Here is a 22,512-nt window from a genome sequence, read left to right on the forward strand (position 1 = left end):
CATTCCCACCAGCCCATTAATATTTTATGGAACGCCTCGATCTATTTTCCCTTCTTTGCTTCTCCGAGCTCAGAGTTGGATGCCAGTGTGGGGTAGAGAGGTGAGGCAGAGGGACTTCAGATAGGACTATAGCATTAAGGGACCATTTATAAATTCTGTGAGATATATGGACTTCTCCACTTGCGCATACCTGCCAGTCTTGTGCACGCACGTCGTTGTTATTGAAAATGAATACCCTCAATTGAAATAACCCAAGATTGAACTCTTTTAAAATTATCTTTTGTAGATCCTGACCTGTTCCTGAAATCAGCTCGCTTGCAACGCCTGCCCTCCTCCTCCTCTGAGATGGGCAGTCAGGAGATATCTCCATTGCGCGTGACCAACAAGGATCCTTTTTCTCGTGACTGTACCTGTCGGCAGGATGGTTTGACTGTTATTATCACTGCCTGCTTGACATTTGCAACTGGAGTCACTGTCGCCTTGATTTTGCAGATCTACTTCGGAGACCCACAGGTAACTGCTCTACCTATAACTGCAAAAGCGAAATGTTCACACAAATGTTTTTTTTAACCTGCCCTGCAAACTAAAAGAGACGCTTGTCACTAAGCCGGCACTCTTCCTGATCTTGGGACATCTAAAAATGCCTCATGCCCAATCAACAACATTGAAGACATGGCAGCCAATCTGCACACAGCAAGATCCCATACACAGCAATCCAACGATGACCATATTATCTGTTTAATCATGTTGGTTGAGGAATAGATGCTGGCCAAGGTATTGGGAAGAACCCACCTGCCCTTCCTTAAAGTAGTACCACGGAATCTTTTAGATCCAGCTGAAAGAACTGTGCGAGTCTTGGCTTAACATCACTTCCAAAAGTCGTCACCCCTAACATTGCAACACACCTCTCAGGTTTGATCATGTGCTCAAGTCTCCTCGGGTGAGACTTGAAGCCATGACCTTCTGACTGAGGGGCAAGACAGCAACCACCGTGCCAGAGCTGACTTTGAGGAAATTAATGTGCTCTCCTCTCTCTTACCGTTCCTGGAATGTTAATCTCCACTGTCTCTGTTGTTTCCCTCCAACCGATCCCCTTCTGCTGTGTCCTTACTGCTCCCATATCCCTGGAAGAGTATATTTGATGTCATGGGAGGTCCAGTTTACCAAGATTCCCATACATCTCAAAATCCCTTGTTTGTTTATTTACCTACTTAGGCACAAAAGAGTGCAACTTAGTTTATAGTGAATGAAGGAACCAGCTTGATATGGTGCTCAACTCCTGGCACGTATTATAATTTTTTTGTTCATTAAAAAGAAATTCCAATTAAGGGGCAATTTAGCATGGCCAATCCACCTTTGGGTTGTGAAGGTGAGGCCCAGGCAGACACTGGGAGAATGTGCAAACTCCACACGGACAGTGACCCGGGGCCTGGATCGAACCTGGGTCCTTGGTGACATGAGGCAGCAGTGCTAACCACTGATATACTGCCACATTGAGTTCTCAAGTAAGCCTATCATCATGCCAGACCTATTCCTTCATTCACTATAAACTAACTTGCACTCTCTTGTGGCCAAGTAAGTGAATAAATAAACCAGGGGTTCTGAGGTCTGTGGGAATCCTGGTAAACTGGACATGGCATGGCATCAAATATACTCTTTTAGGGATATTTACTGGATATCCCTTTTTGCTGGGCATACCCAGAACAAATCATCAGTTGGGTAGCAATAACTGGGTAGCAATGCGGTGATTTCCAGAAATCATTGTGCTATAATCTGTACTGCTATTGGCAGCATTTCAGAAACCAAATGAGTAACATGGGAAGTCATGAACATGGGAAATTTTGCCTCTGTTACTCTGCATTCCCCTCTTGTTCCATGTAGATCTTTCACCAAGGTGCAGTGGTTACAGATGTGGCCCATTGCTCTACAGTTGGTACCGAAATACTGAATCGTGATGGCTCTTCAGTGGATGCAGCCATTGTGTCCGCATTATGCTTAGGAATAATTCATCCCCACAGCTCTGGAATTGGAGGGTAGGTGTTGTAGGTATTACGGAGTCACTAATGAAAATACTCCTGTTTCTTCACACACTCATTGTTTTGCCAAGGGTCATTTGTCAAAGAACAAAGAAAAGTACAGCACAGGAACAGGCCCTTCGGCCCTCCAAGCCTGCGCTGACCATGCTGCCCATCTAAACTAAAATCTTCTACACTTCCTGGGTCCATATCCCTCTATTCCCATCCTATTCATGTATTTGTCAAGATGTCCCTTAAATGTCACTATCGTCCCTGCTTCCACCATCTCCGGCAGCGAGTTTCAGGCACCCACTGTGGTGGTATGCATCACTGTAAATACAGAAGGGATTAATGTAAATAGACGTAGACTAGATAGACACGAGAGGGAGCACCAGAGACATGGCACACAGACAGTCAACCAATAGGTCAGTAAGATAGGACACGACCAATGGGCACTCACGACACACACAGAGGTTACACTACCACAGGAGGGCATTACACTAACCCATATAAAAGGACACAGCACACATGATCTTCCTCTTTCCAGTGGAGACACTCAGTGAGTACACAGGGTTGATTTGAAACACATCATACCCACCACTTGGATTGTAGCAGACTGGTTAGTCAGTCTGAGTAGCTATAGCAGGATTAACAGGAGAGTCGAATCCAAGTATGAGAATCGTTAACAGTTTAATAAATGTGTTAAAGCTATCTCCAAGTCTGAACCTTCCTTTGTCAGAGTGCACATCAATGAAGCAGCTTATGCTACGTCAAAAGCATAACAAAACATGCACTACCCTCTGTGTAAAAAAAAAAAACTTACCTTGTACATATCCTCTAAACCTTGCCCCTCGCACCTTAAACCTGTGCCCCCTAGTAATTGACCCCTCTACCCTGGGGAAAAGTCTCTGACTATCCACTCTGCCTATGCCCCTCATAATTTTGTAGACCTCTATCAGGTCACCCCCTCAACCTCCGTCGTTCCAGTGAGAACAAACCGAGTTTATTCAATCTCTCCTCATAGCTAATACCCTCCATACCAGGCAACATCCTGGTAAATCTCTTCTGCACCCTCTCTCAAGCCCCCACATCCTTCTGGTAGTGAAGCGACTAGAATTGAACACTATACTCCAAGTGTGGCCTAACTAAGGTTCTATACAGCTGCAACATTACTTGCCAATTTTTATACTCAATGCCCCGGCCAATGAAGGCAAGCATGCCGTATGCCTTCTTGACTACCTTCTCCAGCTGTGTTGCCCCTTTTCAAGGACCTGTGGACCTGTACACCTAGATCTCTCTTGACTGTCAATACTCTTGAGGGTTCTACCATTCACTGTATATTCCCTACCTGTATTAGGCCTTCCAAAATGCATTACCTCACATTTGTCCGGATTAAACTCCATCTGCCATCTCTCCGCCCAAGTCTCCAAACGATCTAAATCCTGCTGTATCCTCTGACAGTCCTCATCGCTATCGGCAATTCCACCAACCTTTGTGACGTCCGCAAACTTACTAATCAGACCAGTTACATTTTCCTCCAAATCATATATACGAACAGCAAAGGTCCCAGCACTAAATCCCTGCGGAATATCAGTAGTCACAGCCCCCCAATCAGAAAAGCACCCTTCCATTGCTACTCTCTGCCTTCTATGACCTAGCCAGTTCTCTATCCACCTTGCCAGCTCACCTCTGATCCTGTGTGACTTCACCTTTTGTACCAGTCTGCCATGAGGGATCTTGTCAAAGGCCTTACTGAAGTCCATATAGACAACATCCACTGCCCTACCTGCATCTTTGTGACCTCCTTGAAAAACTCTTTCAAGTTAGTGAGACACAACCTCCCCTTCACAAAGCCTCTCGCTAATACGTCCGCTTGCTTCCAAATGGGAGTATATCCTGTCTCGAAGAATTCTCTCCAGTAATTTCCCTACTACTGACGTAAGGCTCACCAGCCTGTAGTTTCCTGCATTATCCTTGCTACCCTTCTTAAACAAAAGAACAACATTGGCTTTCTCCAGTCCCCCGGGACATCACCTGAAGACAGCGAGAATCCAAAGATTTCTGTCAATGTCTCAGCAATTTCCTCTCTAGCCTCCTTCAATATTCTGGGGTAGATCCCATCAGGCCCTGGGGACGTATCCACCTTAATATTTTTCAAGACGCCCTTGCCTTGTTGGATCTCAATGTGACCCAGGCTATCTACACACCCTTCTCCAGACTCAACATCCACCAATTCCTTCTCGTTGGTGAAAACTGATGCAAAGTATTCATTTAGTACCTTGCCCATTTCCTCTGGCTCCACACATAGATTCCCTCCCCTGTCCTTCAGTGGGCCAACCCTTTCCCTGGCTACCCTCTTGCTTTTATGTACGTGTAAAAAGACTTGGGATTTTCCTTAACCCTATTTGCCAGTGACTTTCCGTGACCCCTTTTAGCCCTCCTGCCTCCTTGCTTAACTTTCTTCCTACTTTCCTTATATTCCACAAAGGCTTCCTCTGTTCCCAGCCTTCTAGCCCTGACAAATGCCTCCTTTTTTTTTTGACGGGACCTACAATATCTCTCGTTATCCAAGGTTCCCGAAATTTGCCGTATTTATCCTTCTTCCGTACAGGAACATGCCGCTCCTGAATTCCTTTCAACTGACATTTGAAAGCCTCAGATGTCCTTGGATCTCTTCCCTTCACCCAGCTGAATGTTTTCTACGCTAACGACTATAGAAATACAAGTTGTTGTAAAAGTTTAAAGTGAAACAAATCGCAGCCCAGTTCCTGAAAGGCCCAAAATGGCTCCTGGCTCAACAAAGCTGGCACTATGTTACCAATCTCAATGATACCTAGAGATCAGAACAGAGGATGCTGGAAAAACAGGTCTGCCATCATCTATAAGGAGAGAAGTTTTTTTAGGCTGAGTTTTTCAAGCGTCCTCTGTTCTTGTCTCGGATTCCAGCATTTGCAGTATTTTGTATGGCAGATGCAAAACTTAGAGTCATAGAGGTTTACAGCATGGAAACAGGCCCTTCGGTCCAACGTCCATGCCACCCAGTTTTTGCCACTAAGCTAGTCCCAATTGCCCGCATTTGGCCCATATCCCTTCATACCCATATAACTGTTAAAATGTTTTTTAAAAGACAAAATGGTATCCTCCTCTACTACTGCCTCTGGCAGCTCCTTCCAGGCACTTGCAACCCTCTGTGTGAAAATATTGCCCCTCTGGACCCTTTTGTATCTCTTCCCTGTCCCTATGCCCTCTAGTTTTAGACTCCCCTACCTTTTGAGAACAGATGTTGACTATCTACCTTATCTATGCCCCTCTTTATTTTACAGACTTCTATAAGATCACCCCTAAGCCCCCTATGCTCCAGGGAAAAAAAAAGTCCCAGTCTATCAAGCCTCTCCTTTTAACTCAAGCCGTCAAGTCCCGGTAGCATCCTGGTAAATCTTTTCTGCACTCTTTCCAGTTTAGTAATATCCTTTCTGTAATAGGGTGACCAGAACTGTACATAGTGTTCCAAGTGTGGCCTTACTAATGTCTTGTACAATTTCAGCAAGACGTCCTAACTCTTGTATTCAATGTTCTGACCAATGAAACCAAGCATGTCGAATGCCTTCTTCACCACCCCCCCCCCCCCCCCCCCCCCCCATCAACCTGTGACTCCACTTTCTAGGAGGAGCTATGAACCTGTACTCCTAGATCTCTTTGTTCTATAACTCTCCCCAATCCCTACCATTAACTGAGTAGGTCCTGCCCCAATTCGATCTACCAAACTGCATCACCTCACACTTCTCTAAATTAAACTCCATCTGCCATTCATCAACCCACTGACCTAATTGATCAAAGATCTGTTGCAATCCTAGATCACCACCTTCGCTATCCACTATGCCACCAATTTTGGTGTCATCTGCAAACTTACTAACTATGCCTCCCACATTCTCATCCAAATCATTTTTATTTATATATATATATATATCCAAATCACAGTGGACCCAACACCGATCCCTGAGGCACACCGCTGGTCACAGGCCTCCAGTTTGAAAAACAACCCTCTATAACCATCTGTCTTCTGTCATCAAGCCAATTTTGCAATTGGTGTGAGATTTAACCATATGCAACAACCTGATGTCTGCATAGGGAGAGCAGCTACCACCTTTGATCAACTCGCATGGAATAATATCAAGCTGACCCTTAAGCCCAAGTTGATGGTGTTGCCAGTACCTTGCTGTTTGGCTGTGAAACATGGAGAACTTGCATATATCAAAGGGCAGCACGGTGGTGCAGTGGTTAGCCCTGCTGCTTCACGACGCCGAGGTCCCAGGTTCGATCCCGGCTCTGGGTCACTGTCAGTGTGGAGTTTGCACATTCTCACCGTGTCTGCGTTTGTTTCTCCCCCACAGCCCAAAGATGTGCAGGGTAGGTGGATTGGCCATGCTAAATTGCCCCTTAATTGGAAAAAATTAATTGAGTACTCTAAATTTATAAAGAAACAACTTGTACATATTACGGAAAGAAACTCAATAATTTCCATCTTCGCTCTCTGGGTATATCCTGGCGAGATAAAATGACGAATGTGGCAGTCCTCACAAAGGCTGAGCTCCCAAGTTTGCTAGCACTCAACAAACACAGGAGGTTATGTTTACTCAGGCATGTCCACAGGACATCGGTGGAAGCTGGTTGTGTACCCAAAGGCTTTTCTGCGTGGGGCGAGGTAGCTGGAACCAGGCAGCTTGTAAGTGTTACACAAAGGCTGTAAACACTGATATTGGACATGGAGAATCGTTAGCGGATGACAGGAAATATATATATATATATATATATATATATATATATATATATATATATATATATATATATATGGGCTGGGATCGAACCTGGGACCTCGGTGCTGTGAGATAGCAGTGCTAACCACTGCGCCACCGTGCTGCCCCGCTGACATGAATAGATAAATGTATGTCTGACTGAATATGGCTCATTAGGAATTTGCAGGAATGATGCCCTTTCCCCTTGCTTTTTGCAGGGGAGGTGTAATGTTAGTTCATGATATCAGGAAGAATGAAAGCTTCGTTGTGGACTTTCGTGAGACGGCTCCAGCAGAAGTTGAAGAGCAGATGTTGGCACACAGCTGGGAGGACAAGGTTTGCGCTGCCGCTGGCCTCTTGCTTGTGTTTGTGACCGTGTTCCATTAGTTGTAATGTGCAACTTTAAACTTTAATATATGCATGATAGAAGCAAACTGTAAATGATGGTTGGAGCTGCACTCATCCAGACAAGTGATGACTGCTGCTTTCTAGGGAAAAGCTGTCTGTTAATCCTTTAAGGGATGATGAATGATATGTCAATGCCGAGAGAAGGGAATAAAAACAGCCTGGAGTTAAATGCTTTGAGTTTCTCCAAACCTGTTATTTCCACATGAACTATATTCATTTGAGAGTGCAGTCCATGGTCAGAATGTCACTCTACTCTTTTATTTTTAATGCCTTTACAAATTAACTCAAGTCTTCAGAAAATCCACCTGAAGGTGTGACATTGGATTTCACTATGTGTCAGCGCAATTGGTGAAATGCATAACATGAACACTGCAGAGGATAACTTATTTGCTGCCAACTTGACTTAGTTGACTTCCAATTAGGACTCTTGAGTTTAAATTGCAGTTTTGTTTTACATCTGGGCTCTTACCCTAAATAGGGGGGCAAAAATTCCAATTTTTTTTTTAATGGGCTGCCTGCGGACACCATTGATGCGATGGATTGTTCTCTTCCTTTACTGCTGAAGCCTCACCTCCTGGAGGGACAGCCAGTGAGGATTGCTGATGGCAGCTATGGAGATGTCGGAGGAGAGTGGTGCTCTGCCCTTCATTTCAAGAGAACAATGCCTTTGGAGAAAATTGAACATTTTGGAAGACTCCTGATTGAAGGATTAGTCTTAACGGACCTCCACTATATGTAGTTGATGTCTTCTTTCTTTCTCTATGCAGCCTGGTCTCTTGGTAGCTGTCCCAGGTATGTTACAAGGATTGCATCAGGCCCACCAACTCTATGGCAGGTAAACATTTCACCCAAGAACATTTAGTAATAGAGATTTCTGTTCCATGACCACATCAATTTGTGTTTGAATTGTTTCCAAATATTTGGCTCCTTTTAATTCGTTTGGCTGAGAAGTTGGACCCTGGCATCTTGTTCCAATCCTATAGGGTTCTGAAGGATTATCTTTTTCTCCAGAAATAATTACTTTGAAGGAGCTGTGTTATTTTTTTTATTTTGAAGAGTTGCAACTGGGCTCAAAGTTCAAAACGGCACTGGAAAATAAGCATCGTCTCAAAAAGTTGCGTCCAAGATTGATTGCTTGCGTTTGACTGAATCCCAAATCTCCGGTGTCCCTGAAAAATCACCCTTTGCGGCTGATTTCCAGTGAGCTGCAAGCCAGTGTTTTTTGATGCAGGTCCCATCGCCAGTATGAGTGGCGGGATGGTGTATTAAACTTCGAATACTTAAAAATCTGAAAGAGGTATGCCGTAGAAACGATCGGAAAGAAAAATATATTTAAAATGAGAGGAGAGAGAATTTGTGAAGAAAGCTGAAGTGACCCAACTGAAATTATTGCCCAAGGATTTTGCTAAAAGTTTTTACGTTCAGCCAGGTGAGCTCCATCAGCTTTAGGTTTGGAGTATTTTTCCAATATGGCAACTGTATCCAAGCGGGAGTATGGAAGAAAGAAAGATCATGCAACTGCTCCATGCCAAATCTCCAATGGTTCTGTTAGCTCACTCAGCTAAATCGCTGGCTTTTAAAGCAGACCAAGCAGGCCAGCAGCACGGTTCGATTCCCGTACCAGCCTCCCCGGACAGGCGGCGGAATGTGGCGACTAGGGACTTTTCACAGTAACTTCATTGAAGCCTACTCGTGACAAGCGATTTTCATTTCATTTTTCATTTCCAGCAACTCGACTTGGAAGGACATACTGGACTACATTTCACACCTCAACAATTTTTCTGATTTGAAATGTTGCCAAGTTTTAGGCATATTTATGGGGGGGGGGGAGAGCAGATTTTCAACATCAACTGATAAAACCATAGCATTGTGGGATAGTGAAACAGGAAAACGAATTGAGAGCAAGGCCCCATTTCCCTTGTGAATTTATTTTCCCCAACCTTGTAACTAGGGGTTACAAAGTCTCCCACTGAAATACTCCAGCGAGATGGGGTTTAATTCACTGAACTTGATTCAGCAGAGTCAAAGGGAATGATTTGTTTTCTTCCCCATGGAAAGGGACTTGGAAAATTGGAATTCAAACTGAGTTGAAAAGACTGTGTGCCAACTACCGTATGCGTGCAAAACTGTAGAATGATAAATAAGCAGTCAAACGGCTTCAGCCAAAGTGGTACTTTAGAAATCCTGCTTTTGTGTAATTACAGAACATTGTAATTAAGCAAATGCTTTGTATAAGATTGAGAATCTAAAAAATCTGCCGTTTTGTATGGTGCTGTTAAATTGCCAGTGGTATTGCCTGAAGCCATAGGAACATAGAAACAAGAGGAGGCTGTTGCAAGGTGTTGGGGGCAGTTCGTTAGGTGTTTTTCAGGTATTGATAGTCTCGGTAATTCGACGGTAAGTACTTATTAACTACTAGAAACAATGTACAAAGATACAATAAAGGTCCAAGCTAGGAGCTGTCTCCATGCTTGCTTCTGTACACTGCTCTGTCTAGCACCACACTCACCGCTAGTTATGGGTCACGCATTCCCTTATATCACTGCGCGTGGAACTGTACTTCAGTCCCACGTTAACCCTTTATGTGCCGGACCCTAACACTACAGAGGCCATTTGGCCCCTTGAGCCGGTACAACTAGGTAGTTAAATTATGGCCATTTTGTGACCTAACTCCATATTCCTTAATACCCTTGGTTGCTAGTTGGTTAGCAAAAGCTTTTCATACATGAAAGAAAGTGATGCATTTAAGGGGTAGTCTTCAAGAACTGGTTTCACAGAGTGAACAGAGACTGCAGCCATATTGTGACTGTTTACATATGAAAGTTGAATAGGGAATATAGCCATGGCAATTTACAATGGGCAATCTTGCCCAAAGAACTGTGGCATTAGTGGATAAGGTTTCTGAACAGGAAGGGTATGAACTATTCAAGATTGTCACAAAACCTTCCTGTTATTTTTTTTTTTATTTCTCCAGAATTTCCTGGTCTGAATTAATGGCTGCAGCAGCAAAGGTTGCACAAGAAGGTTTCAATATTACACAAGAACTTGGTAGGTGTAATAACATTATTCCTCAAATATGAAATTAAATGCAGTACGCAGCTGCAACAGGGAACCTGTGGGCCGGGATTCTCCCCTACCCGGCCAGGCGGGTGGTCCCAGCCTATTGGAGTGGCGTCAACCACTCTGGCGTCGGGCCTCCCCAAAGGTGCGGAATTCTCCGCAACTTTAGGGGCCAAGCCCTCACATTGAGGGGCTAGACCCGTGCCGGAGTGGTTGCTGCTCCGCTGAGCGGCGCAAACGGCCTTTGGCGCCCTGCCAGCTGGGGCCGAAAGGTTCGCGCATGCGCCGGTGTGTCAGCGGCTGCTGACGTCATACCGGCGCATGCGCAGGGTTGGGGGTCTTTTCCGCCCCCTCCATGGTGAAGGCCATGGCGGGGCGGAAGAAAAAGAGTGCCCCCACGGCACAGGCCTGCCCGCTGATCGGTGGGCGTGGGCCCCGATGGTGGGCCAGGGCACCCCCCGGGGTCAGATCCCCCCCCCCCCCCCCCCCCCAGGACCCCGGAGCCTGCCCGCGCCGCTAATCCCGCCGGCACCAGAGGTGTTTTGATTCCTGCCGGCGGCGGGACTTCGGCCCATCGCGGGCCGGAGAATCGCTGCGGGGGGCCCGCCGATTTCCGGGTGGCGGAGAATTCGGGCCACGGCAGGGGCGGGATTGACGCCGGCCCGTGATTCCTCTCTTAGGAGATGAGAATCTTATTGATTTAAAAAATTTTAAAAAGGCATTGAATGAATCTCCATGATCAGAGGGGCTTGGAAAGGTTCGTGATCCAGGAGTTTTCGGATGTGAAGACATTTCTGAAAGTTTAAGTTTTTGGAGAGCAGAGAATCCTGTATGTGCAGAAGTTTGTGTGAATCTGCTATCTCCAGATAAGCATTTGACTATTTTGAGCATATTACTGATGTCACCTTCTTTCTTCGAAGCAAAGATGACCATGTTCATCATCTGGGGTGTTTGACCAGGTTTCAGTGGGTATGTAGGTGACTGCTACAGCCGATCTGCGCCTGGAAGGTACTGCTGCAAATAGCACAGGGTACTGGAGATGATTGCTGGTTCGGATTTGGAATCATAGAATCCCTACAGTGCAGAAGGAGGTCATTCGGCCCATCGAGTCTGCACCAGCCCTTGGAAGGCAGGAGAATGGGGATGAGAAAAATATCAGCCATGATTGAATGGCGGAGCAGACTCGATGTGCTGAGTGGCTTAATTCTGATCCATGTCTTATGGAAAGAGCACCCCACTAAAGCCCACTCCTCCACCCTATCCCTGTAACCCTACAAAGGGCTAATTTAGCATGGCCAATCCTGCACATCTTTGGACTGTGGGAGGAAACCGGAGCACCCGGAGGAAACCCACGCAGACACGGGGAGGAAGTGCAAACTCCACACAGCAGTCACCTGAGGCCAGAATTAAACCTGGGTCCCTGGAGCTGTGAGGCAGCAGTGCTGACCGTTGTGCCATCTCTGTTTCGGATCTGCACTAGCTTAGGATTTCTATGGACTGTGGCCTGAAGCAGTAGGTAGAACCAACAACTCATTTCGGAGATCTGGATGTGAAGAAAAGGTGGAATCTTTGATAACTGAGCAAGCTAGCTGGAGAAACGTAGTAGTCTTGAGGAATCTGGGGAGTCCCTGAGCAATGGATTGGGGAGGAGGGGGTGGGGTTGGGCAAGTGGGATTAAATCTGTCCCATAAAAATTGATCTGTTTTTACTCTTTCCAACCTTCTGCTATTGAGAGAGACAGAATGAGAATGAGGTGGGGAGAGAGCGTGATCGAAGAGAGATGTACAAAATGAAAATGTCTCGGGAGTCAAATGTTCCTTTCCCCTTTAATATGTCAATCAGGTGAACTCTGAAATTTGATTTTAGTGCATTCCTAGGTAGCCGGTAAGAAGGGTGATTAAAACGTCAGTGCACCGCTCTCTAACTAGTGAAATCTCTTTCTTTTTTTCTTTCTCTGGAAATATTTACTTTCTCTGGAAATAATTTGAAGTGAATCCAGATCCTTTATTGCTGCGGTTTAATCGCCTAACATTTATTTTTGGCTTGCATTATTACAGCTAAAGCAATTGATCAAGTTAAGGACAAAAATATGTCGGATACGTTCTGTGAAACCTTTCTGCCACATGGGCAACCATTGCAACCAGGAGCTTCCATGAAACGTTTGGATCTCGCAGCCATTTTCAATGCAGTTGGCTCCGAGGGTGTCTCAGCATTTTACAATGGAAATGTCACAGAAGAGATGGCTTCTGAGGTAAAGAGCTATTTCTGTCATTATAAACCTTTCAAGCCCAAGGACACCCTCGATTGTTTATTGTACTTATTAAAATTTAGACTTGTTTAATCTTTATGAAGTTAAAGACACAACTACTAATCAAATATTGTGACTGAGTAATTTATTCTATAGGAATCTTCGGCGGATTCTCCGATCCTAAGGCTAAGTGCTGATGGCGTCGTAAACGACATCGCTTTTTACGGCAGCGTCAGCAGGCCCCCAGGATCAGTGATCTTGCGCCCTACAGGGGGCCAAACACGGCACTGGAGCGACTCGCACAGCTCCAGCTGTCGATACGGGTGCCGCGGGTCTGCGCATGCGCACTGCGGCCGGCGCAAACCCGCGCATGCGCGCTAGTTCCCTCCGCAGCGGCTCCTCCGCAGCATGGAGTACAGCTGCAGGGGCCCGGCGCGGAGTAAACGAAGCATCCACCAGGAGAAGCCAGCCTGCTGATCGGTAGGCCCCGATGGTGGGCCAGGCCACGGTGGAGCCACCCCCTCCCTCCCCCCTACCAGGCCGTACCGCTGCAGGATGGACGTCGAGGTCCCACCGGGTAGGACCCGTGAATGGAGCCAGCAGGATGTGGCCTATCTCGGCGGCCACTGGGCCCATCTCGTGCGTAGAATCGCCCGGGGGGGGTGCGCATGGGTTGGCATCGCATGAATCCCGCCGCCTGGCCTGGCGATTCTCCAACCCGGCCCGGGGTCAGAGAATCCCGCCCCTTATGTGCTGCAGCAATGGCTAAAAACTTAACACACTCTCTGCTTCACTACAGTCTGTTGGGCAAATTCTGTGGCCAACTGTTCCCAAAAGTGTTATTTCCAGCATTGCATTTCTTGGTGAAGTAGTTATGATTTTTCCTCTTTGGGATTCAACTGCGATTGATAGAATGGATGCCCGTGCCAGGAATGTGGACTTGCTGGAGCCCTTCGGACTGACTCTCTTTGCCGTGTTTCTCTTCAGGTTCGGAGTAAAGGTGGAGTAGTCTCTGTCGAGGACTTTGCCAATTACAGCGTGATTATCGAGAAGCCCGTTGAAGGATCATACCAAGGTCTGAACTGATCTCCCTTCATCGGTTGGGAAGGGCTAATTGAATCTGAACCTAGAATTCATAATTTTCTTATCTTTGTACGTGAGTTATAGGATCAGATATCTTCAGGGAATATGCTATTAGTTTGGATCAGTTGTTGGCAGCAACATTTCCCACGTTGTCAGTTCCAGATCAGGTCCAGGCCTTGAGCATATAGCTTTGGCTGTTACCCATACTGAACTGGGGAAGTGCTGCATTACCCGAGGTGCCATATTACACCTAAAGCATTAAACTCAAGTCCTGCCTCCCTGTTCAAAAATGACAAGCTAAATTATTGACACCTTTAATGTAGCAAATTGCCCCAAGGCGTTGAATGAGCAATATCAATAAAAAGCCACCAAGCCACCGAAGGAGATATCAGAAAAGTTTCATCAAAGAGACAGCTTATGACGACCTTTTGAAAAAGGAAAAGCGGGTAGAGAGGTGTTGCGCTAACAATTGCACACACAAACACAAAACGGTACAAAAGAGGCTTTATTACCGTGAGATGTTATTGCCTCAAGTGGAGCTGTAAAATGGCAGCTCAGGAGACCTCATGGATATTTATACTGCTCCTGTGGGCGGAGCTAGCCGGCAGGGGCTTACCGACAAACTATGCAGGGGCTTACCGACAAACCTGTAATAGCCGGTACTATTGTACATCCCCCTAATAGAGGCACACACATATATATACAGTGGTATTACCACAAGAGGCAAAGAGATTTGGGAGGGAAAGTAGGTGTGAGGGGTTCAAGCGCTTGGAACCAAGGCCACAATGGTGGAGAAATTAAAATTGTGTATGTGCAAGAGATCAGAATTAGAGAAGTGCAGAGATCTTATTTATTCTTCCGCATGGTGTGGGCATCACTGGCTAGGCCAACATTTATTGCCCATCTTTAATTGCCCTCAAGGAGGTCACAGCTTGTAGGGCTGGAGAAGATTGGGAGGGGTGAGATTATAGAGGGATTGGAAAACAAGGATGAGGATTTCACGTTTGTGGTGTTGTTGGAGGGAAGCCAGTATAGGTCAGCAAGCACTGGAGTGATGGGGCTGTGAGACTGGCAGCATATTCAGATATGGACAAGGGAGTTTTGGATGAGTGTGAGTTTATTGTGGGTGGAAGAATGGAGGTTGGTCATGAGAGCATTCTAATAGTCTCATCGAGAGGTGACAAGGCATGGTTGAGTAGGGCGATTTAATGGAGGTGTGCCTCGGCAGTCTTGGCAATGGCATTGATATGTGGTCAGAAACTCATCTCAAGGTCAAATAAGACACCACGATTGTGGGCCATCTAGTTCATCTTTAGACTGTTGGCAAGTATGGAAACGGTGACCTGGCATCAGAGTTTGTAACAAGATGATTAGTGTTCGCAATATTTAGTTGAAGGAAATTCCTTTTCATCAGTAAATTTCATAGAATTTACAGTGCAGAAGGAGGCCATTCAGCCCATCGAGTCTGCACTGGCTCTTGGAAAGAGCACCCTACCCAAGCCCCTACCTCCACCCTATCCCCATAACCCAGAAACCCCACCTAACACTAAGGGGCAATTTAGCATGGCCAATCCACCTAACCTGCACATCTTTGGACTGTGGGAGGAAACCGGAGCACCCGGAGGAAACGGGGAGAACGTGAAGACTCCACACAGACAGTGACCCAGTGGCTAATCGAACCTGGGACCCTGGCGCTGTGAAGCATTTGTGCTATCCACAATGCTACCGTGCTGCCCTTAAATGATATTTGATGGGCAGTCTAACAGCTCAAGACAGTGAAAGGGCCCAGAGAGACGTGTGGTGAGATGGAGCTCAGTGTTTTCAACGTACTTGGGGAACCTGATGATGATGATTCTTTGGCGATATCAACGAGGAGTAGGTAAGAAACAAAGGGGCCACGGACAGATCCTTGCGAGACGGCACGCAAGTGTGAAGGTAGCTTTTTGTAAGTGATTCTCTGGCTATGTTATAAGATTGGAACCAAGCAAGGGCAGCTCTACTGGGTAGGCAGGATGCTGGAGGAAAGGTGTTGGAGGGGCATAGTATGGTCAGTTGTGTCTGAGACTGCAAAGGAGTAGGGAAAGATGGAAGAGGAATAGTCTACCATAATGAATGTCACAAAGAATATCATTTGTAACTTTCATTGGAATCATTTCAGTATTATTGCAGGGCAGGGATTGGAGGGATTCAAGCAAGGAGTTCCAGAAAAGGTAGGCACAGATTTAGGTCCATTCTCTGCGTGTTCTGAACTGATGGGCTCAATGGTGGGTTACAATCCAACAGAGAAAGCGAGAGTGCATTTTAATTATTTTTCTATGCGCCAGTGGAGAAATTGGAAACATTAAATTATTTTTCCAGCTGAATGAGCTGCCTCTTTCAACATTCGTATTTTTGGAGAAGAAAGGGAGGTTGGAGCTTAAGTGGTAGTTTATAAGGAGGACGGGTAGAGGGGAGATGGAATCAGATTGAAAGGTGGCAGAGAGGGAACCATTAACAGCTAACATGGGGCCCGTGGAGGTAAGTTAGGTGATCAGCAGTCTGGCTGGAATAGGATTGAGAGTCTTTATGGACAGGATGAACTCAGTGAGACGAGGCTCAAGATGGAACAGAATCCAGAAGAAGATGCGGGTTCATGGCTAGGGCAGCTGGGAAGATTGGAGGAATTTGCCCGAAGTACTGGAGAGAGTGGCAGGTTGCAGAGGCAGCTGAAGGCATAGATTATCATAGAATTTACAGTGCTGAAGGAGGCCATTCAGCCCATTGAGTCTGCACCAGTCCTTGGAAAGAGAACCCCGCCCAAGCCCACAACTCCACCCTATGCCCGTAACCTAACCTTTTTGGACACTAAGGGCAATTTAGCATGGCCAATCCACCTAACCTGCACATCTTTGAACTGCGGGAAGAAACTGGAGCACCCGGAGGAAACCTACGCAGACATGGGGAGAACGTGCAGATTCCGCACAGAGAGTGACCCAAGCCGTGAATCGAACCTGAGACCCTGGAGCTATGAAGCAACTGTGCTAACTACTGTGCTGCATAGTCTCGACCTTTTGTGGAAGTCCATCAACCCCTGGCATTTTTGTTGAACGGGAGGGGAGTTCAAGAGGATGATGTTGGTGGAGTGGAGAAGGCCTTAGGTGGATGTCAGCAACCCAATGACAAGATTTGAAATATTCTAGTCAAATGGTTCTTCTTTTTGCCTTCTCCATAACTAAAACCTACATTATTACTGTGACTAGATTGTTGTAAAGCATTTTGGGATGTCCTGAGTTCATGAGAGGTGCTATATAAATGCAATTTCTTTCATACCTTTTTTAGTGGATAGTCCTCCCAATGCTTTCATTGAAGGAAAAGGTGCTACATTATTTATCAACCACCAATCTTTCCACAAAACATTATCATTGTGGTTGTCTATTTTTCAATCATTCCCATTTAAAAAAAATTCTCTTGATATATTTGTCCCTCTCTTATTTCTTAGTTCTGAAGAAGGCCTGAAATATCAGTGTGCCAAATTTCACCTTGATTGATAACGAGCCTGTGTTTCCTGCCAAAGTGATTGGGCAGGAGAAGGCAATCAAAAATGTTAGCTCATAGAATTTCATTGGGAAGTTGCTCCCTTTTCACTCTCAACTTCAACTGAGTGTCAGCCGTGGCTATGCTGGTATCACTCTCAGCTCGGAGTCACGAGGTTCTGAGTTCAAATTCCACTCGAGGGCTTGAGCCCAAATGTCAAGGTTAGTGCAGTGCCGAAAGCGCTCTGCACTGTCAAACCTTTCCTGGGTGGATGTAAAATATCCCATGGCACTATTTTGGAGACGAGCAGGGAATTATCCTTGGTGTCCTGGCCAATAGTTATCCCTCTATCGACATCTCACAAAGAAAAGCCCGATTTCTCCATCACGTTTTGGCTGTGTACAAAATGGCTGCCACATTTCCCATGTTACAACAGTGTGGTTCATTGGCTTTAAAGCGCTTTTGGAGATCGGATGGTCGTTGTGGTGACCTTTTGTGAGGGGTTTCCATGGTGGAAGGCGTTGTGATCACAAAGATACACAAAGCTCTTTTGAAGAACTATACTAATTTTATTAACACTATTAAATTTGAGTTCGACACCCATTCTGAATAGCAAACATACATATAAGAATTAAACTATACTTGCTAACACTATCTTTATCTACTAAATTATTACTATTATATCTTAACTAACTCTGCAATACACGAATCTTATCTTCGTCAGCTCCAGTCTAATCTTCTCCACTTGGCTTAAGAGCCGGTGCAATTTATAGTACTGTCCCTTAGCTCCCTCTAGTGGCTAGGCTTAACATAACATTAGCTCTTTTGTATAATGTCACAGTCGTGAAGGACTCCATATAAATGAAAATATTTTTTAACGGAAAACTACATTTTACGATGGTTTTTTTTTACAGGTCATTTTGTGCTCGCTGCTCCACCCCCACACGCAGGAGCTGCGCTTGTTTCTGCCCTCAACATTTTGGAGCAATTTAACATAACGGCCCAGGCAAGCAGGAATCTGACCTATCACTTACTCACTGAGGTAGGAGTTGTAGGACTTGGCATAGCATTACCGTCCAACTAGCTTGAGAGTGAACATTTCAGGTTTTATAAGCAATTCCGAAAGGACACCTGTTAATCAGTCAAAACTGAACAAAGATTACTACCGTTATAATGCACATGGACATTTATATAAACAGAATCTGTTAAAAATGTTTCTAAATTAAATTGAAAATACACTTTTTTTGTCTGTCTTTTGTCACGGGAAGGTATTAGTTACCAACCATCGGCTAATGGATACGTTCAGTGCCTCCCTATCTTTTTTGGAGGCCACAGAAGAGAATGTCTTGGCCAAGCCAAGGTTTTAAAGAATACCCATCTCCGATCTTAGTGGCTCTTGTGTCCCTTTTAAGTGGCTTCCTCCTCTTCCGGAATCATGAAGGACCCCGGTCCTTGAAAGAGGTGGGAGTTTCAGGAAAATTCTGGCCAATGTCTCTGAATCCTTCAGTGGGCAAAACGGTCTGAAACATGGACAGCCGACTAGGGGGGAAAGTTTAAATTTGTGGGAATGTCTGAAAGCTCCTGTTGAAGGGAAAGATCTTCAGGAACCATTTAAACACGGAGCGATGGCAAGGCAGAGAAAGTTGAAGGGAATGTTCCAGAAGGCAAGCATATGTGTCTGCAATAACGGGGCTGGTAATGGTGAAGTGAGGGTTCGGGGTTGCTGAAGACTTGTGCGATGAGTGTATGCCTTCCTGATCCATGACACGTCCTGCTGACAACCCAGAAAGCTCAAAGTGGAAGTATATTTGTATTCCCTGTGGATCCTGCTAATTCTTCAATTCTTTTCCCCTCAGTCGCTGAAAATTGCGTTAGCCTTGGCGAGCAGCCTTGGTGACCCCTTCTTTAATTCCACGATTACTCAGACGACAGAGCAGATGCTCAGGTGAGTGATTTCATTGTTTTAAAAAAGAAAACTCCGAAGATTTTGAGTCTTTCAACCCCAATTTTGTGCAAAATCTTTTTATTGATTTCAAATCTGTGTGTTGGTGATGAGGTATCTAAAACTTGCCGACCTGCCTGAAGAGTCCACTATCAAGAGTATTCTGTATTGCTTTAGGCCATTACTCGGCTGATCGAATCAAACAGCATGATCCCTCGTTTATTTGTAATCGGCAGAGTGCACACCAGACGCATCACCAGGTCAGGCTTGCAAAACCCAAAACAAAACATCACATCTGCTGTTAGATGTCATTCTGTGATTGGGCAGCACCTGCTGAACAATCCCGATTGTGCCAATATCTGCACCAGCAACCAATTTGAGATAATCAAGCTCGTAATGTGGTTTATTTATGCTTGCTAGTTGTGACGTAGATTCATACGCAGGGATCCATTCTCTGCAAGCAACAGGAATATGTTAAAACTTTGGTCTTTTTTTAGATACTACAGGAGCTTGGGGCACCATAGTTCCCTGTTTCTTTCCCCATGGCAATACCTCGGCCAATCAGAGTTGGCTTGCCAACCCATCAGCTCCCTTTCTTCTGTAGTATAAATTGTTTTGAGATTTGGCATTCTTGCATTTGTCCCTTTCAATAAGCTTTCAGGAATGTAACTTGGGTGTTGTGCTTGGCCTGATTTCCGTGTAACTGAAGGGGAAGTCGCAGGATCCTGGGGCCGCAGAGTAAAGGATGTGCTGTTTCTCTGGCCTTTACATCAAAGCTACAGCAGAAGATTGGGTCAAACCTTTGTGGAAACGTGACCTATTTTAACTTGCGGTCCTGCTGAAAACTTAAACTTTGTTTTCTCCTTCCCTCCGCATGGCCAGCAAATCAGAAGCCAAATCTCTGCGGCAGCTGATCAACGACAGTGTGGCGTTACCTCCTGCCCACTATCTGCCCTTCTACTCCCTCGAGACAGGTCCTTCTGCCAGCCAAGTACACGTCATAGGACCTGATGACTTCATTGTTTCTGTTGTGAGGTAAAAAAAAAATGGGGGAATTATTTTTTTTAAGACAAATGTTTGGACCCTTGGGGAGTCGGATCAAATTGAGCCCATCCTTTTAAGCAACTGACTTAATCGCACAGAATTACACAAGTACTTTTGGTGGCTATTGTTGACCATAGTGTAATAACGCATTTATTTTTAATAGGACCTTTTCCTATCAAAATACGCTTCACAGTTAATTATGTTTTGAAACGCAATATGGTGATGATTTGAAGTTTGGGCAGGTGATGTAGATGTTCTGGAGAAATGTTTTGAATCCTGAGTTATTGTAACCTCTGGGCTTCATTAAATGATCCACCATCTCATACTGCTGAGATATTGCTCTTCAAAAGCATTAATTGCAGATGAAGTACTTTAGGAATAGTGAAAGATGAGAGTGCAGAAGTCTCCCATTCTCTCGCACCGTTCAGCCAGAAGTAAATGTTAATTGATGAGCAAGGAAAGCCATGTTTCCGGAAGGTTCTGAAATGCACTGTTGAGCTGGATCTGTGCCTAATCTGCATTAAAGTCAAAACGCCTCTTTGTTTATCTGTTCCGCAGCTCCCTGAACCGTCCGTTTGGCAGTGGGATCATGACGGCCTCTGGGGTTCTTCTGAACAGCCAGATGTTGGACTTCTCCTGGTCAAACAAAACGGAGGACAATTCCACAGTGAACCTTGTAAGGAAATGTTGTTTTCCCACTAAAATTACTCCCCATCTTCATTCTAGCAAAATCTCTGTAAAATATGTTCAACTAGAAATCCATTGAGAGCTCATTTGTTTTAAAGGCGATAGACACCTAAACACTCAATGCTCGCACATACTTACTGCACTGGCAGTGTGCCATCCTCCATATTTGGTACAGACTGAAGTAATAGTGTCCTGGGCTGGCAGCTGAAAACCCTCTGTTAGGGTGCTGTCCCAACACCCTGGGGTCGCGGTAGTGCAAGGTCAATTCCAGCCCCACTTGACCCGGAGTTGCGATGCAGGTGAAATTAGATTTTATTTTAAATGCCCAAGGACCTTGGCTGAGCCCTAAAACTACAGTCACCAAGTCTGTAACTTTATCTGCAGAGTCAGCTTCTCCCTTCCAGGCTTGAGACGGTTTTCTCGGGCAATGTTGTCTACCTTCTCTGCAGACTCAGCATTAATTCAGGTTTGCAGCAAAGGCTGCGCCGGGCACTCACTGCTTTCAGCACAATAGAACAGTTCTTTCCTTTCCAGCGAGCAGGAGAAAGAGAGAGTCCCTTTCACTTCCAAGGTCTAAACACGTCTGCGGCGTTCTCTCAGAAAGCATCACGCAGGAATCAAATCACTCACCGTTTTCAGGCAGAACACTATCCCCGGCCTTAGCACACTGGGCTAAATTGCTGGCTTTGAACACAGACCAAGGCAGGCCAGCAGCACGGTTCGATTCCCGTAACAGCCTCCCTGAACAGGCGCCGGAATGTGGCGACTAGGGGCTTTTCACAGTAACTTCATTGAAGCCTACTCGTGACAATAAGCGATTTTCATTTTTTCATTTCAGTTAACCAATCAAACCGAGTCCCTCCGAAGCTGGTTCCTGCGATCCACTCAGTGCGAGGAGGCTGGTTTCTCCTCTCCAACATACAAAATCTGGGAACACAGTGTCCTGGCAAGCAGGCTGTTTTAACTTTGGGTAAAGGCACACCCCAATTATGGGTTTACAGGCCAAAAATAATAAAATAGAAGAAATGGGAACAAAGGAAATAACAACAGGAAGTACTCTTACAGTGGTCGCTGCCGGCGACCACTAATGCCAGACGCAGCTGCAACGATTCGTCGAGGTTTGAGGGACAACAGGGTTGGCGGAGACGGGAACAAATCAGAAAACCAACCTTTTTTCCGCATCCCTGTCTGTTTGAGGCTGTTGCAAATGGGGAAAAGTGCTTCACTGCGGTAAGTGTACTAAAGTACAAAATACTGGACATCAAGCCATCCAGGACAGTGGCCAAACTGTCTGGTACAAAACATTGACCACTTGTGTCCACAAATAGGAAGACAAATGTCTGTTCAGTCACCTTGACAAGATTTGGATGTCCTGAACAGCGCCAGTGTTGGGTGCCTTGCCAGCCCCAGCTGTGTTGTTTTCAGGATACCCAGATCTACATGAGGTGTAATTAGGACTTTAAAGTAACCTCTGAAGGCCTCCATTAAACCAGGAAACTTCTTTCTAAACAAAACAAAACCCCCGCCTGATGTGGAGTCATCCCAACATTGCTCAAAATCTATGATGTTCTATCAATTGGGCACGAGGCACGATGAAGGTCCAAACCTAGGCTTTAATCAGCTAGTTGTTAGCCCGGTGGCCGACTACAGAGAAAGGCCGACCGCCGGGAACTCTGGGTACTTATACCCCGCCTCGGACGCAGGGTCTACTTGCCTCTC

General features: G+C 45.6%; 1 protein-coding gene across 1 annotated transcript in view; it reads left to right on the forward strand.

Annotated features, from left to right (window-relative positions):
* Positions 1-22,512, forward strand: part of LOC119969670 (glutathione hydrolase 7) — a 51,917-nt gene that overhangs the window by 15,771 nt on the left and 13,634 nt on the right. Inside the window, exons 2-12 of the mRNA XM_038803617.1 lie at positions 287-513; positions 1,882-2,033; positions 7,027-7,144; positions 7,984-8,051; positions 10,191-10,264; positions 12,334-12,527; positions 13,512-13,599; positions 18,035-18,162; positions 18,977-19,065; positions 19,945-20,097; positions 20,665-20,782. Of these exons, the coding sequence (XP_038659545.1) occupies positions 287-513; positions 1,882-2,033; positions 7,027-7,144; positions 7,984-8,051; positions 10,191-10,264; positions 12,334-12,527; positions 13,512-13,599; positions 18,035-18,162; positions 18,977-19,065; positions 19,945-20,097; positions 20,665-20,782 (1,409 nt within the window). The remainder of the gene's footprint in view (positions 1-286; positions 514-1,881; positions 2,034-7,026; positions 7,145-7,983; positions 8,052-10,190; positions 10,265-12,333; positions 12,528-13,511; positions 13,600-18,034; positions 18,163-18,976; positions 19,066-19,944; positions 20,098-20,664; positions 20,783-22,512) is intronic.

The sequence above is a fragment of the Scyliorhinus canicula genome, chromosome 7 (genome assembly GCF_902713615.1).
Source record: "Scyliorhinus canicula chromosome 7, sScyCan1.1, whole genome shotgun sequence".
Lineage (NCBI taxonomy): Eukaryota > Metazoa > Chordata > Chondrichthyes > Carcharhiniformes > Scyliorhinidae > Scyliorhinus > Scyliorhinus canicula.